The 13,549-nt window shown below is 38.5% G+C and overlaps 1 protein-coding gene across 2 annotated transcripts in view; it reads right to left on the bottom strand.

Annotated features, from left to right (window-relative positions):
- Positions 1 to 13,549, bottom strand: part of pcca (propionyl-CoA carboxylase subunit alpha) — a 48,693-nt gene that overhangs the window by 20,640 nt on the left and 14,504 nt on the right. For both annotated transcript variants that reach the window (XM_053615176.1, XM_053615175.1), the window contains exons 7-14: positions 11,851 to 11,982; positions 7,839 to 7,875; positions 7,456 to 7,534; positions 5,435 to 5,537; positions 4,426 to 4,520; positions 3,726 to 3,876; positions 3,384 to 3,527; positions 2,935 to 3,009 (exon numbers count right to left, since the gene is read on the bottom strand). In XM_053615176.1, the coding sequence (XP_053471151.1) occupies positions 2,935 to 3,009; positions 3,384 to 3,527; positions 3,726 to 3,876; positions 4,426 to 4,520; positions 5,435 to 5,537; positions 7,456 to 7,534; positions 7,839 to 7,875; positions 11,851 to 11,982 (816 nt within the window). The remainder of the gene's footprint in view (positions 1 to 2,934; positions 3,010 to 3,383; positions 3,528 to 3,725; positions 3,877 to 4,425; positions 4,521 to 5,434; positions 5,538 to 7,455; positions 7,535 to 7,838; positions 7,876 to 11,850; positions 11,983 to 13,549) is intronic.

Here is a 13,549-nt window from a genome sequence, read left to right as displayed (position 1 = left end):
TCCACCTGAAATCAAAATTGAAGTTATGTGGCTTTTACTATGAATATGTTCACCTTAAGGTCATCTATAGCTAGTGTGCTCCAAAACAATTTTAAAATGTGCATTTAGAAGATATATGAATTCAAAATTTACAGTCTCTCTCTACCACCGATACGGATCAACAATTTTGATGACCGCATTCTGCACTTCAGCTTCACATCAGATTTTCTATCCAATCAAATGCTCTCTAGAATCTGAAGTGTCCCGCCCACAACATTATAAAAAATCCATGGTACTAACTGTCAAGTCCGGCTTAGCCCAGGCTGAGGGGTAAGCTAAATGCTATTGGCTGTCTAAAAAGAGGAGGAGCCACTCAATATATCCCGCCCTGACTTCTTGTTACAGTGGAAATTACACCAACACGTCGGATAATGCTGCACGTTTCAAGGCACCCATGGGAATACCCATGCACCAGCCAGCTCTCCCCCATCATATGACAGCTACATGTGCTGTGGCATCGTCTAAATTCGGACTCTCAATCTTCCAATGCCAGGAAGAACGCTTTTCTGTTGCGCCACTTGGGAATCTGTTTTAACAGAGTTTTTTTTTTTTAATGAAATAAAATCCTGTCTTTGAGTGCATTGTGATTTAATAAAGAGTTAGAAACTGAGTGACCGAGAGCTTCTACAGTACTGTGGAGCAATAATGATAACAGAATGACAATAATCCGTCTGCTAATTACAGACTGCCACACTCAGTACGTTTACATGGACAACAATAATCCGATATGAACCCGATTGAGACAATACTCTGATTAAGAAACTAGCATGTAAACAGCGATTATTGATTAACTTAATCCAACTGAAGTCTGTTTTAGTCGCATTATCGACATGCATTATAGACATGTACACACCCTAATCACACTATTAACACCGTGTGGGAGTTTTCACCGCATTTTGCGAGAGGACACGATCACACACGGCAGTGCTCAACCGTTTGATGGCAAACAAGCGAGCACGGCTGCGTCCCAAACCGCGTACTTACCTACTATATACTAGGAGAAATACACGTATACGGTAAGAGAAATACACGTGTTTCGGGAACATGAAAGGAATATTCTAAAAGCAACTCGTGTAAACACCTTAATCAGAATATTATCTTATTGTAAAATAAGGTCAATAATTAAATTATTGCTGTCCATGTAAATGTAGTCAATGTTAAGAAGTAATGACACTACACGACTGCAGTTTGAGGTTGTAGAGTGCGAATGTGGCCCCGAAAAACAGAAACGCTCACAAGTGGCCTCGAAAACACATACACACCATGATGAAATGTAGACCAGCGTTATGGAGCCCAAATATAACTCGATCAGGACTCACTGAGACTGAGACGGTTGAATGCGTCTGAGACGGAAAACACCCGCGTTCTGATCAAAGAGATTTACAACATCCTGAGGAAGTCCAGCTTTATACAATATGGTTATATAAAGTCTTCTTTAATGCCCATTTTCGCCTTTTTTGTTGAGAACAACAAACAGATGAGGAGGACAATAGAGTATTTCAAAGCTGCGCTATTTTTAGCCTCACAGCACCACAATACGACACTAGTAAAAACGGGTGTGTGTTGTGAGCGATGAAAATGAAAGGCAGAAAACGAGCGTTAACGTCCTCGCTGATGTTCGCTTTCTTTACACGGATGACACTTAAATGTTCTGTTGTACCTGCTACAACACGCAGAGATGTCGGTCACACCGGCGCAGAACACATACCCTGATACTCGGAAACATTAATAGGGCATATTTGTAGTTAATGAGTATAAACACACCCGAAACACATACACACACAGGATGACCCGAGCTCTGGTATCAATTACATGTTTACTTTTGAGGCAGGAAAGCTGTAAAGAGGCGAACCCCCCCACAGTCTGGGCTTCAAAGCACATCTGAGTCGTGAGCATCCTGACCAAACACGCTAGACACACACACACACACACACACACACACACACACACACACACACACACACACAGCTAAATCCCTTAATGGACCCGAGTGCTCATGTCTGATGAGTTTATACTCTCATACAGTATGTAAGTTATGATCCTGTTAATCTGTGTAGCTGCCAAAAATGGTCTTCATTTATCAACCTGGACACGAATGCATTTTGTTTGCAAGAGCATTTACACAAGAAATGTTGCATTCGTGAAAATCCAATCTGTTCAACAAAACGAAACCGTTCGTACCCTACAAGAGCTCTTGAGTTCGTGTAATATGAATGAATAATCCATATGAATAAAGCTGAATAAGTCTAGTCATTGATTAAGGAAGGAGGAAGAGTTTGTGTGTGTCTGTGGTGGCCAACATGCTGCAATGGCAGAGCCGCTGGAGTCAATGAGATTTTCAGCACATGCTGTATTTAGGAGGCTTTTCCACCATTCTGTCATTTTCACCTTTTATGGAGTTTTGCAGGCATCGCTAAATGTAAATCCGCAGTCTCATGAACATGCTTGGTCATTTATAGCTGACTGATGTTTATCAACATACGCACGTGAGTACAAAGAAAATTTGCACAGGTTTTACCAAAATCAGGCAGGATTTTTTTTTTCATCCAGTTCGGTATATGAAAACTTTTATACACAACTTTAGAAAATTGATAAATTATATGTATAATTACATAAATACAAAGAAGTTATATACATATCATTGTAATGTTATACGAAAAGTATAAGGCCACTATTTAAATTTTTTTATTTTTATATATATAAAATAATAAGATAAAAATAATCAATGAGCTACAGGCACTAACTTTATACCTGCAAAGGGACTGTATGTAAGGGGTGATTAGCAAATGAGTGCTGGTACAATGTAGGTATACCTAATAATATGGCCAAGGTCAGAACAACTGGACCTGCAACTAGCAGTGTTCTGTACATGTTGCTAGTAGATAGAGTACTCACACCAGCGAGGTTTACTGGTTCCTCGTACTGAGAGAGTCGACCAATGGAGGGAAGACCAAATGATTTGTAGGGATCCTAAAAGAAAAAAAAAAAAGATGATCAACCAGAGAAACAGTATCTCAGTCAATAACAAGTGTTAAGTGCTAATCCTTCTCTGCAGGTCTAAACTACACAGTGTAATGATATATGATGTGAATCAGTGCACAGGCCTCGGTATTTGGGATTGTGTGTACGTAAGATAAAAAACTGTTTGATGGTGATTTCACGGATCCACCGAATGAAGGAGGCGTGGCCTGTGTATCGGTCAGCCCTGTCGAAGGAGGCATGGCCTATGTATGTGGCAGTCCCAGTGAAAGAGGCGTGGCCTAAGTATCTGTCAGTACCAATTAAGGAGGTGTGGCCTATGTATGTGTCTGTCCCAGTGAAGGTGGTGTGCTTTGTTTGTTTACCTCAGCATAGACTCTGCTCTCGATGGCCCAGCCATTAATAGGGATGTCTTCTTGTTTGTGCTTGAGCTCATAACCCTTAGCAACTCGGATCATCTGTTGCACCAGGTCCAACCCTGTGATGCACTCAGTGATTGGGTGCTCCACCTGACACAGCGCGCACACAAACGCACACACACACTTATACTTATCGGTCCCATTTAAAATGCTACAAAGTAAACCCTCCTTCTATTTACACACAGAGGCTCCATCAGGGAGGTCTGCATTCAGGAGCTGTACAGCTTCTTACAAGTTCTTTGAGTGTGTGTACATGTTTAAGTTCAAATTCTGATCACAAACAAACACCTGGAGGCGTGTGTTCATCTCTAGGAAGTAGAAGTTCTTCGTTGAGTCGACCAGGAATTCAACAGTGCCTGCTGAGGAGTATTTTACAGCTTTAGCCAGAGACACAGCCTGCTCTCCCATAGCACGCCGAGTGGCTGGGTCCAGAAATGTGCTGCACGTGCAGGAACACACACACTTATAACAAACTCTCAAACAATATTCTTAGTTGTTTAATCTCAATCAATCACTATACTTTCAGTCCTTGACCTGTAAAATAATTTGAAGATTTAAAAGATTTGCTGCATCATCATTTCAGCCCCTCATTTCTGCTGCGCCATATATGATGAGGTTTGTATAAATGTATGCAGTTTGTTTCGGTACATTTAAGAGAAAACTAGTGTACAACTTCGTGCTTCTGACAATAATCAAACAGACTATATTGGTATCGTTTGTTTGTTTGAATATTTTAGGAATTTGTCATGGTGTCTAATGCTGTGCGGTACAATGTGTTGAACCAATCAGCAATGCACATGGCAGCTGGCTCCACCCCCAACTGCTATCAATCTTAACCAAGCACCAAAAACCAAACACCTGGAACCATTAGTACTGGAGCATTGGCCAGTAGAATAAGAATCTGGGCAAATGATTACCAACCACCCACCCACACACCAACCCACCCAACCACACACACACACACACACACACACACACACACACACACCTGGGTGCCTCCTCCACCACTTTCTGGTTGCGTCTCTGGATGGAGCACTCTCTCTCGTTCAGCCAAAGAGCATTTCCATGCTTATCAGCCAAGACCTGCACACACGTATCATTACACACATACAGTGAAACGAAAAAAAACAGTACAACGTTCCTCCAGGACCACGGTGCGACATAAAACAACACACTAACTACATGAGACGACACAGAACTAAAGAAGACCTACACATTTCTACATAAAGTGCACGTGCAAACAACACAAGACAGTACAGTAACTACTAAAACAGGACAACAGGCACGGTAAGAGACCGTGTAGCACTGACCAGTACACAGTTCTAGTATGGAAGTGTCAGACATAACAGGTAGTGCAAAAGAATAATAAGAATGATAATAAAATGTGACCAAGATGTAGCCAAATTTGTTGTGATGTCTCTTACAAAGGAAAAGTGACTGTTCAAGATGGCAACAAGTAATGAAAGTGTATTTCAGTCAAAAAGTTTTCCATAAACACATGCTTCATATAATAAAGTACCTAATCTCACAGTTAATTAACAGCAGGGACTTTGGGAAGGCGCACGAATGATACGAAACAGCAGGAAAAGATGTCCAAGATGGCTGCCACTAAAATATTATAGCGTTCAACTATACAGTGTAGTTTTATTCATGTTTATAGATGACACTAAATCAGACTGTGTACTAAAATACATTAGTGAATTTGTGAGACTGGATGAGGTTTGAGGCAGAAAACATTTATGGATCCATTACTTGGAAGCTACATTTGCCTCATAGCTCCAGTGCAAACCTAAATAAGGAAATTTCAGACAGTAAATCAGTCTCAGCCGATCAACTACATTTGGATGAAGAGGAATCGTGTAGCGGTTAATGAAAATGAATGAATTAATGTAAACATTTGATAAACTAATCTGACTTTGGTTGGAAAGGTGGGGAGGATATCCACCAAAATAGCACCGCTCTTATATTCAGATTATAATCAGGTCACACAAGGTCACCTGGATCTCGATGTGTCTGGGGTTATCGATGTACTTCTCAATAAGGAGTCGATCGTCCCCGAAACTGGACGCAGCCTCTTGGGAGGAAAAACGAAAGCCTTCCCTGAGGAGACAAAACACAAGTCAAAGTTTTCACATGGCTCTTTTGGAGCCGGACTGGTTCGGTTTCCTCACACCTCCTCTGATTGGTCAGTTGGAGTGGTGCTCGAAGGGTCAACGCGGTGGCCGTATCAAAGCCTTCCTCTTATCAGTTAAGAATCTCTTTAGTCTCACCTCACTCTCGCCTTTTGTCACACTTTCTTGGCTTGAGATAAAATCCAATTACAACTCAAACAAAAGCACGACTTCACCTCACAGATAAGGAATACAATTAGAGGTGTCCTCGTTTGTTAAGTGTTTTTATCAGAGAGACTGTCTCCAGAGCCAGAGGAATATAAGAGGAAGGTGTCATTGCTTTTCTAACAGCATGTCTGAAAGGAGCAGACTGTATAAACCCAGCGATTCCCTTCTCTGGAACAGCAAACATGACACGGAGAACTTTATTGGGTCTTCATACGCTGCGGGACACACTCGACCTACGAGTCGAGCCGTAACGACACATCAGGCATAAACACTACAAAAAGATCAATCACACTCGCTCACACAGACACACACTTCATTGTGCCTTTTAACTCCTCTATTTTATTTATTCAACAGGTTAAAGAGATTTAAGATTCCATTTTTATTCATATAGGGATGAAATGATTACTTAATTTAAAAAAAAAAAAAAAGGTTTCAGTTAATGACTTGAAGTTGCATTTTTTTTTCTGCTTCTATTGTTAACCGCATGTTTTATGTTTTCAAACCAATATATAATAATACAAAGCTTAATTTAAACTCAGAGTACACTGACGTAGAAAACAGAATTTATAAAATGCAAATAAATCACTAAATAGAAATAATATAAAAAAATAAATGATCCATAATATGAATATTTAGCCATGTTTATGGTCTACACATTGAAAGTAAAATTATTTAAACAATATAAACATAAATAATAAGTATTACATTAATACATTATATATCAATAAATAATAAAATAAAACAAACTGCGAACAGTCAATAAAACGATCAGTTCATTTACAAGTGATCAGAGAGTAGTGCTGCGTGAATCGTGAAAAGTCACAGTTATTTTGCTTCAATTTTTAAAACAAAAGTATTTATCCCATTTGTCAGGTAATTTAGGAGCAGATTCATTTTACGGCGTTTTATCATTTTAAAATAATCGTCAAAATGATCAGCCTTCAGTATATTCCCTAAATGCCTGACCTCTTTCAATCCAAACTGATTCCTTTTACAGAAAATGTTCAGTTCCCATTTGGTCACGAACACAACGTAAATGTACGTTTTGTACATATTAAGTGAATTTCTAAACACTCAGCAAAAACGAAACAAAAACCCCCCACTGTGCGAGCCAATCAACAACTGTCTCGTGTTGCGCCTTTTTTTTTTTTCTTCTTCAAATTTTGCGATGCAACTTGGAGTTTCGTTTGATTTTTTTTTTTGCAGAAAACTACTTGTATTGGCGAAACTGCAATTGCACAAAATAGTTTTGCACGGTCTTTTGCAGTGATGTTTGTTGGTAAATGAGACTTTTAGTTGTATGACGCACATGAATCGAAGAGGGCTTTTGGCTGAATGCATGCTGTGATAACGTCACGTGTTGCGTCTTGGCCCAAATCTGCGGTAATTTTGAAAAATCGCAATTGTGGAGTTTGCTCGAGTTTGTGTTCATTTCTGCGATCGCAAAAATAAATAAATAAATAAATAATTTTTTTAAAAACCCGCTGAACCCTGGAGGGACTGACCGTCACGTTAAATATTCCGAAGCGAAGAAACAGACACAAGAAAACACTTAGAAGTTTTATTCCACTTTTCCGTCACCTTGGTGTCTTCTCTTTATCAGTATCAACTTTTCAATCTCAGCAACCTTTACAGACTTATGAAGAACTTTACCAACGTGTACACTCGTATTCCCTTACCTGGTCTCCTCATCGTTCCAGGCGATCCTCATCCCTTTACCTCCACCACCAGCAGACGCTTTGATCATAACTGGGTAACCTGAAAGAGACAAACAAAAGAAACAGGTTGCTTCATCCAAAAAACCCTGTTCGTTACTCTTAAAGGAATAGTATGGAAATATTCATCCCAAATTTTCCTGTTACTCGAAATGTAGCTGATTTATACAAACACTTTAATGATGGAATTCATTACGCTGCTGGGTTACATTAATGCACGTGAATAATTAATCAATCCTTGACAGAAACACTCATATGGAGCATTTCTTTCTGGAGCATTTGGAGATATTATTAGTCTTCTCAATACAGATATCTCAGTTAACAATAAGCGCTTCACTGTTACATACCGATTTCCTGTGCAATCTTCACAGCCTCCTCTGCATTCTAAAAACACACAATTTCATCACATAAGAAAAGGATTCATATTAAAAACGTTTACAGCATGGTCATGCTATCGCCGTATACCTGATATGAGCCAACTTCTGATAAACGCTATAATCGTTTTCATTTCCATTCTATTAACGACTGCAGCACTGAGAACGAGGAGACCGGGCAGATGTTGAAAATCATATCAGTGTACTTCTGTACGTAACAAACTATTCTTAAACTAGGGGGTCATAACGATTCTGAAAACGGGGCGCTAAAGAACGACGCTCTCAAAACTATCCATATATGCGTGGATGAGAACTGTTTTGGAAAACAGAGGGGTAATCATTGTTTGCAAATCTATCCGTATACATATGAGTAAATATGGGTGGGAAAAAAAACTATTAAAAACAAAAACAATATCCTTATATGGGTGGAAAAGGAATTCTTTAGAAAGCAGACGGGTAAAAACTGTGTGGATGAGAACGCTTCAAGGGGTAACGATTACATTTAAAAACATATCAGTATACATGTGGAGAGGAATTTTCTGAAAAACAGAAGAGTAAAACTGCATCTTTAAGCATATCCATACATGCGTGCATGGGTCTAAATCTCATAATACATTGTGGATATTGGGCATCGTCAAAAGAACCTTGTTATACTTCTGCCATCTTGTCCAACTCTAATAATCAGTTAAAGTTTTCAGTTGGTTGGTGTGTGTGTGAGTGTGTGTGAGAGATACTCTCAAAGTTAACCACGACCTAATTAATCATGATATCAATATCATATAGTCATATCTCCCACCTTTATTCAACCCATCACACACTTCTGCATGTGCTGACTTGATGATGATGGTGATGATGATCATGCAGTTTCAGATCACGACCAACAGAGGGCACGTTCTGCGTGTTTGCACTTCTGCACTCATCTTCCTCAGGTTAAGAACTTTCTGGCAACATTTGATCGTCTTTTCTGCATTTTGTTGCCTTGCACGGATATCCTAGGATGTAATTTGTCATTTCTTGTTCGTTTCATGGTAACACTTTTTCCCTGGTTAAGACTCTCACACACACACCTCCATTTATTCTCCTTCCACAAACAGTATGTAATCAGAGCGAGGTGAGAAACCCCACAGCGCGGGTACGGCTTAAGCTAAACGAGTCGTGTTTTAGCGTGTGTGTGAGGGTTCGATAGCGATCTGGCTGATGGCACGGCGGTCGTTACTGCTCCCTCTCATATGGTAATGGCCGCTCCGGTGTGCTGCCTTTGTCTGCCGTGGATGAGCGCCGCAGCACCCCTTTATGGAGCCTATAAGGACAGGAAGTGTCAAGACGGCCACTACACGAGGTCGTTAAAGCACGTTTAGAACGGAGAGAGGGGGAGGGACGCAGAGGCAGAGACGGGGAGATGCAGAGAAACAAGTCGCTTTGGGAGTTTTATAGGCTTGAATGTGCAAATCAGACATGTTCTTTAACTCCATCATCATATTTACATGTTGAGCCACTGCTTATGTACATCGTCATGTACATTTACAGTCATGTTCGGGTTTTTTTTCTAGTAAACTAGTGACTTCAGTGAGAACTGTTGCTCATGAAATCATTTTGAGATGACTCACTCATATCATCATATCATCATTTATATTCAACAAAATGACATTGATGAAAAGGGATGCTTTGGATTTATTTCATTTAAATGTGTTCCACATAAAAAAATATATATATATATAAACATTTTTTAACACAATTTTGCCCTTGCCATCACTGTGTTAAAATAAAATAACGTACGCAATAAAATGAAGCAAATGTACTAACTAACTGACAGACACACACTCACACGCCGACCATTCCTTAACTTACCTTAATTTGATCATAAGTATTATTAATGCAATACTAAAAACGATCTGCGTTTGACTGAATGCGAATGCGGCATTATATTCTAAACTATGTTACATTTTAAACTGTGGTTAGGTTTAATTTCAGCTCAAATACACTGTATGTGAAACAGGTTCGATTTCAAGAATTGTTGAAGAATATTAATTACCACCATAACGCCGAGACCCAATATCCCAAATCCGAATACCAACTACACCATAAATGTAAAGCTTTTATGTTCACTGATGATCAAACAGGATGTCGATTATGACCTCCTCTATCTAACAAAGTCAAAATTCATTCTCAAATGATTTCACAGATATCTTCTTATTCTCGGTTAAAAACTTTAGAAACTATGCGTCGCTGCTTGGTCATGTAACAGTAATACTTAACGGAACTCAAGTATTGATATTCAGAAGCAGTAAAACTTGCTGCAGGTGACAAAGATGAAGAAAGGCCTTGTGATTCTGCCTTTTTATTACATTACATGTTTAAACTTATAAAATCCTTCGATATTATTAGCAGTTATAGAAGTTTGTTGTGCGCTCAGAAACATCTCGGTGGTATTATATACGTATTATTTGTGTCACGCCTACCCTTTATATTTTTACACGCTAAAAGCTAGATAGCAATTGAATTCAGTTCATTGTTTATAAGATAAGGGAGCCTTAAAGTCAACAGGAAAAATTATCACTGAATCACAAGTGTTGCGATGAGATGGCGCATTATATCATTCGATATGAGGCTCACGATTCGAACTGCGCAATAACGTTGTCTATTAGTCATGAAGTACAGCTTATACTATGTGGAGTGTAATAAATGTTTAAACCTAATCAAGCCCACGCTCCCAACTCTGAAAACGTAGCTACCATTTGATCTCAAATCAGGAAAAAAAAAAACAAACACTTCTCCTAATCAACCTGTTTTTTCTTGACTTTTACAAGCCAACACACTAGCATACTAACGGACACTAATCTCTCACACACACACACACACACACACACACACACACGAACATGCACATTCTGGCATGTTTTTTGGGTGATTCTATGCAGGTTAAAGAAATCACCATGGCGATTGAGAAGTTAATATTCGGAAAGTACATTCGAAAAATACGTTTGAGCTACAGGTAGCTTCGAGACCTTCACAGCACATCTAATGCATCCTGTGCTTCAGACATGTGGCATCGTGAGTCACACCAGTCGCCAAAGTTGAGTTTTATCCCCAAACTGAGCCAGTCTTAAAACAACCAATCAGAAACGTGCGCACCATTGTGAACGGGTTTGCAGTGGAGGGAATTGAAAAAAAAAGGAGAAACTAATCGTTCCTGAATTTTCTGGAATTGTTTCAGGTCATCTCGTGCACTTTCTGAGACGTAGTTGGTGTTCACATTTTGCCGAGACCTGGCAATCCTGCGCACTAACTCTTTTGGCCACAGAGTTCCAGTTGAATTAGATACGTTTCATGATCTTATAGATGCCAATTGTTTGTTTTATTGATGTTGTATGGAGATACAACAGTATCGTATCATACTGACTCTGGATTGCGTGTAGCATTACACCCTTAATATTCAGCTCAAAAACTCAGCTGTCAGAGACAGTTATAGAAAGATTTAACATCATTTGCTAAGGAAGAACGAAAAACAAAAACGAGAGTATAATATGTTGTTTTAGTAGTGTAATCACCTGACCTTACACTTTAACAGTACTTCACTAATATTTACAGAACATTTGATCTGTTTTACTATTTTCCAGGTCTATAAATATATAAGTTTTAAGTGTGGGAACTCGGATTAATTGTTTCAAAATGGTCAGTATGTGCCCGAGTGTGTGTGTGTGTGTTGCCCTGTGATCCTGGATATGCAATATTTCATCACTTGTATATGGAGAGGATGAGAGAAACTGAAGCTTGGCTGGAGTAAGGCTGAGGAAAGAGAGGTGAATTGGTGTGAATGTAATATTAGCTGATATTAAACTCTCGCAAAATAAAAAGGTTCTGTAACTGTGTCGTGATTGTTTTTCGTGTAAAAGTCAGTGATATTCTGCGTTAATTTCAACACTGGTGCGTGAGAAAGGATTTTGGATTGGATTCTGCTTCACTCGGAAGTATAAATCAGCCAAACCTTCACGACTCCATCGAAGCCGGGAATGGTGTTGACTTTGGCCGCCTTGGCGATGAGTTTGCTCTCGATCTTGTCCCCCATGGCCTGGATGGCGTGCGTGTCAGGACCGATGAACGCGACCCCCACTGATGCCTGTTTTTAAAAAAATAATAAAACATCTGGTTACCTTAAACAATAGTACCATTCAAATCATTACACACAAATGTAGGCATTTAAAAAGCTCATTCAACTTCAAACTAAAAAGTGTTAGTAGAAAAGGATGCAGCAGGTACCCCACTGCTTCACCATTACAAACTAAATCCCCCTCACTCATGCACCCTGACGGTTTGGACTTTGTACCATGGCCCAGCGTAGCCTCAAGCGACGCCCGAGGACGCGAGAAGCCCAAAAACCGCGGCACGGGAAGATGGGTTCCACGTTTTATTCTTTGTCCCGTTCGAGAATCGGGAGATTATTGCTTCCTGGCTAATATACTACAGATAGAAAGGCCTCGGGCACTCATCAGCACAGAGAGGAGTCTGTAATTAGGAGACAGCTCTGACCCCATGACTCCCGCAAAACAATGCAATTAGTGTCATGAGAAAAAAAGAGGAGGAAAAGTAGATGGGAGAAAAAGGAGAGAAATCCAGCTGTAGGCTAAATCCTCCTGCTAAATATTTATCAACTGTTAAAGCTGCATTGTGATCAACTGGTTAATATCACCATTGTTACTATAGTGACATCACAATATTTCTCAGTTATTTGGAATAAAAGAGTTTATAATTTTAGCATTCTGAATCGAGAATTCACACAAACACAGTTCAAATCCGCACCTTGGTTCCATCATCCAAACGTCAATGTTTTAAATGATAAACAGAATCATTAAGCCATCACCAACTACACTAATTAATGAAAAATATTAGTTCAGTTAAACCAGATTCATCACATCCGGTCAATAGAATCAATATCCAACATCTGACTTCTAGCTAACTTTAGCTGCGATCATTAATATCACTAATTAAATCGATTTAGTTTCCTTTATTGAGGAAGCAAATAAATCAGGATCATGAATTATTTTTTTTTGGCTTAGTTTTTATGTTAAAATGGAAAAAAAAACAAACACATAATGACAAAATTTTATAAATTTTTTTTATTATTATGAAAAAGTCCAACTTTTAAACCTTTTAAAAATCTAAAATTAAAAAAAAAAAAAAAATTATATAAAGAATAAAAAATAATCATGAAGTTTTATTTGGAAATATTTTATCCAATTATATTTCTATTGTATTCTATTATAAAAGATCCAGCCTGTTAAGCTAAAAAATAAAAACAATTAGCAGTTAATTAAAAAAAAGAAAAGAAAAAGAAAACAAGCATTTAGAAACAAAAAAGAAAGTATATTTTCTCAAATTAAGCTTTTGGGTTTCAACCGGAGTAAAAAAATTGTGTGAGAATTTGTGTTTAGTAAATAACAAATAATGGAAATATTTTAATTAGATTATACAACTTTTTCCCCCACTATGAAAAACTCCAACCTGTAAAACAATTTGGAAAATAAATTAGCTTAATAATGAACTTTAGTGTTTATTTCATAAAGAAAACTTGAAAATATTTGAACAATTATTTTTATTCCATTATGAAAAAGTCCAACCTGTAAAACAACAAAATACATAAATGTCATATTTAACATCGACCTTTACGCTGTAACGTGTAGTCTAAA

Source organism: Ictalurus furcatus, chromosome 26 (genome assembly GCF_023375685.1).
Source record: "Ictalurus furcatus strain D&B chromosome 26, Billie_1.0, whole genome shotgun sequence".
Taxonomy (NCBI): domain Eukaryota; kingdom Metazoa; phylum Chordata; class Actinopteri; order Siluriformes; family Ictaluridae; genus Ictalurus; species Ictalurus furcatus.
Note: the sequence above shows the minus strand (reverse complement) of the source record. Positions and strands in the feature narration are given on the sequence as shown.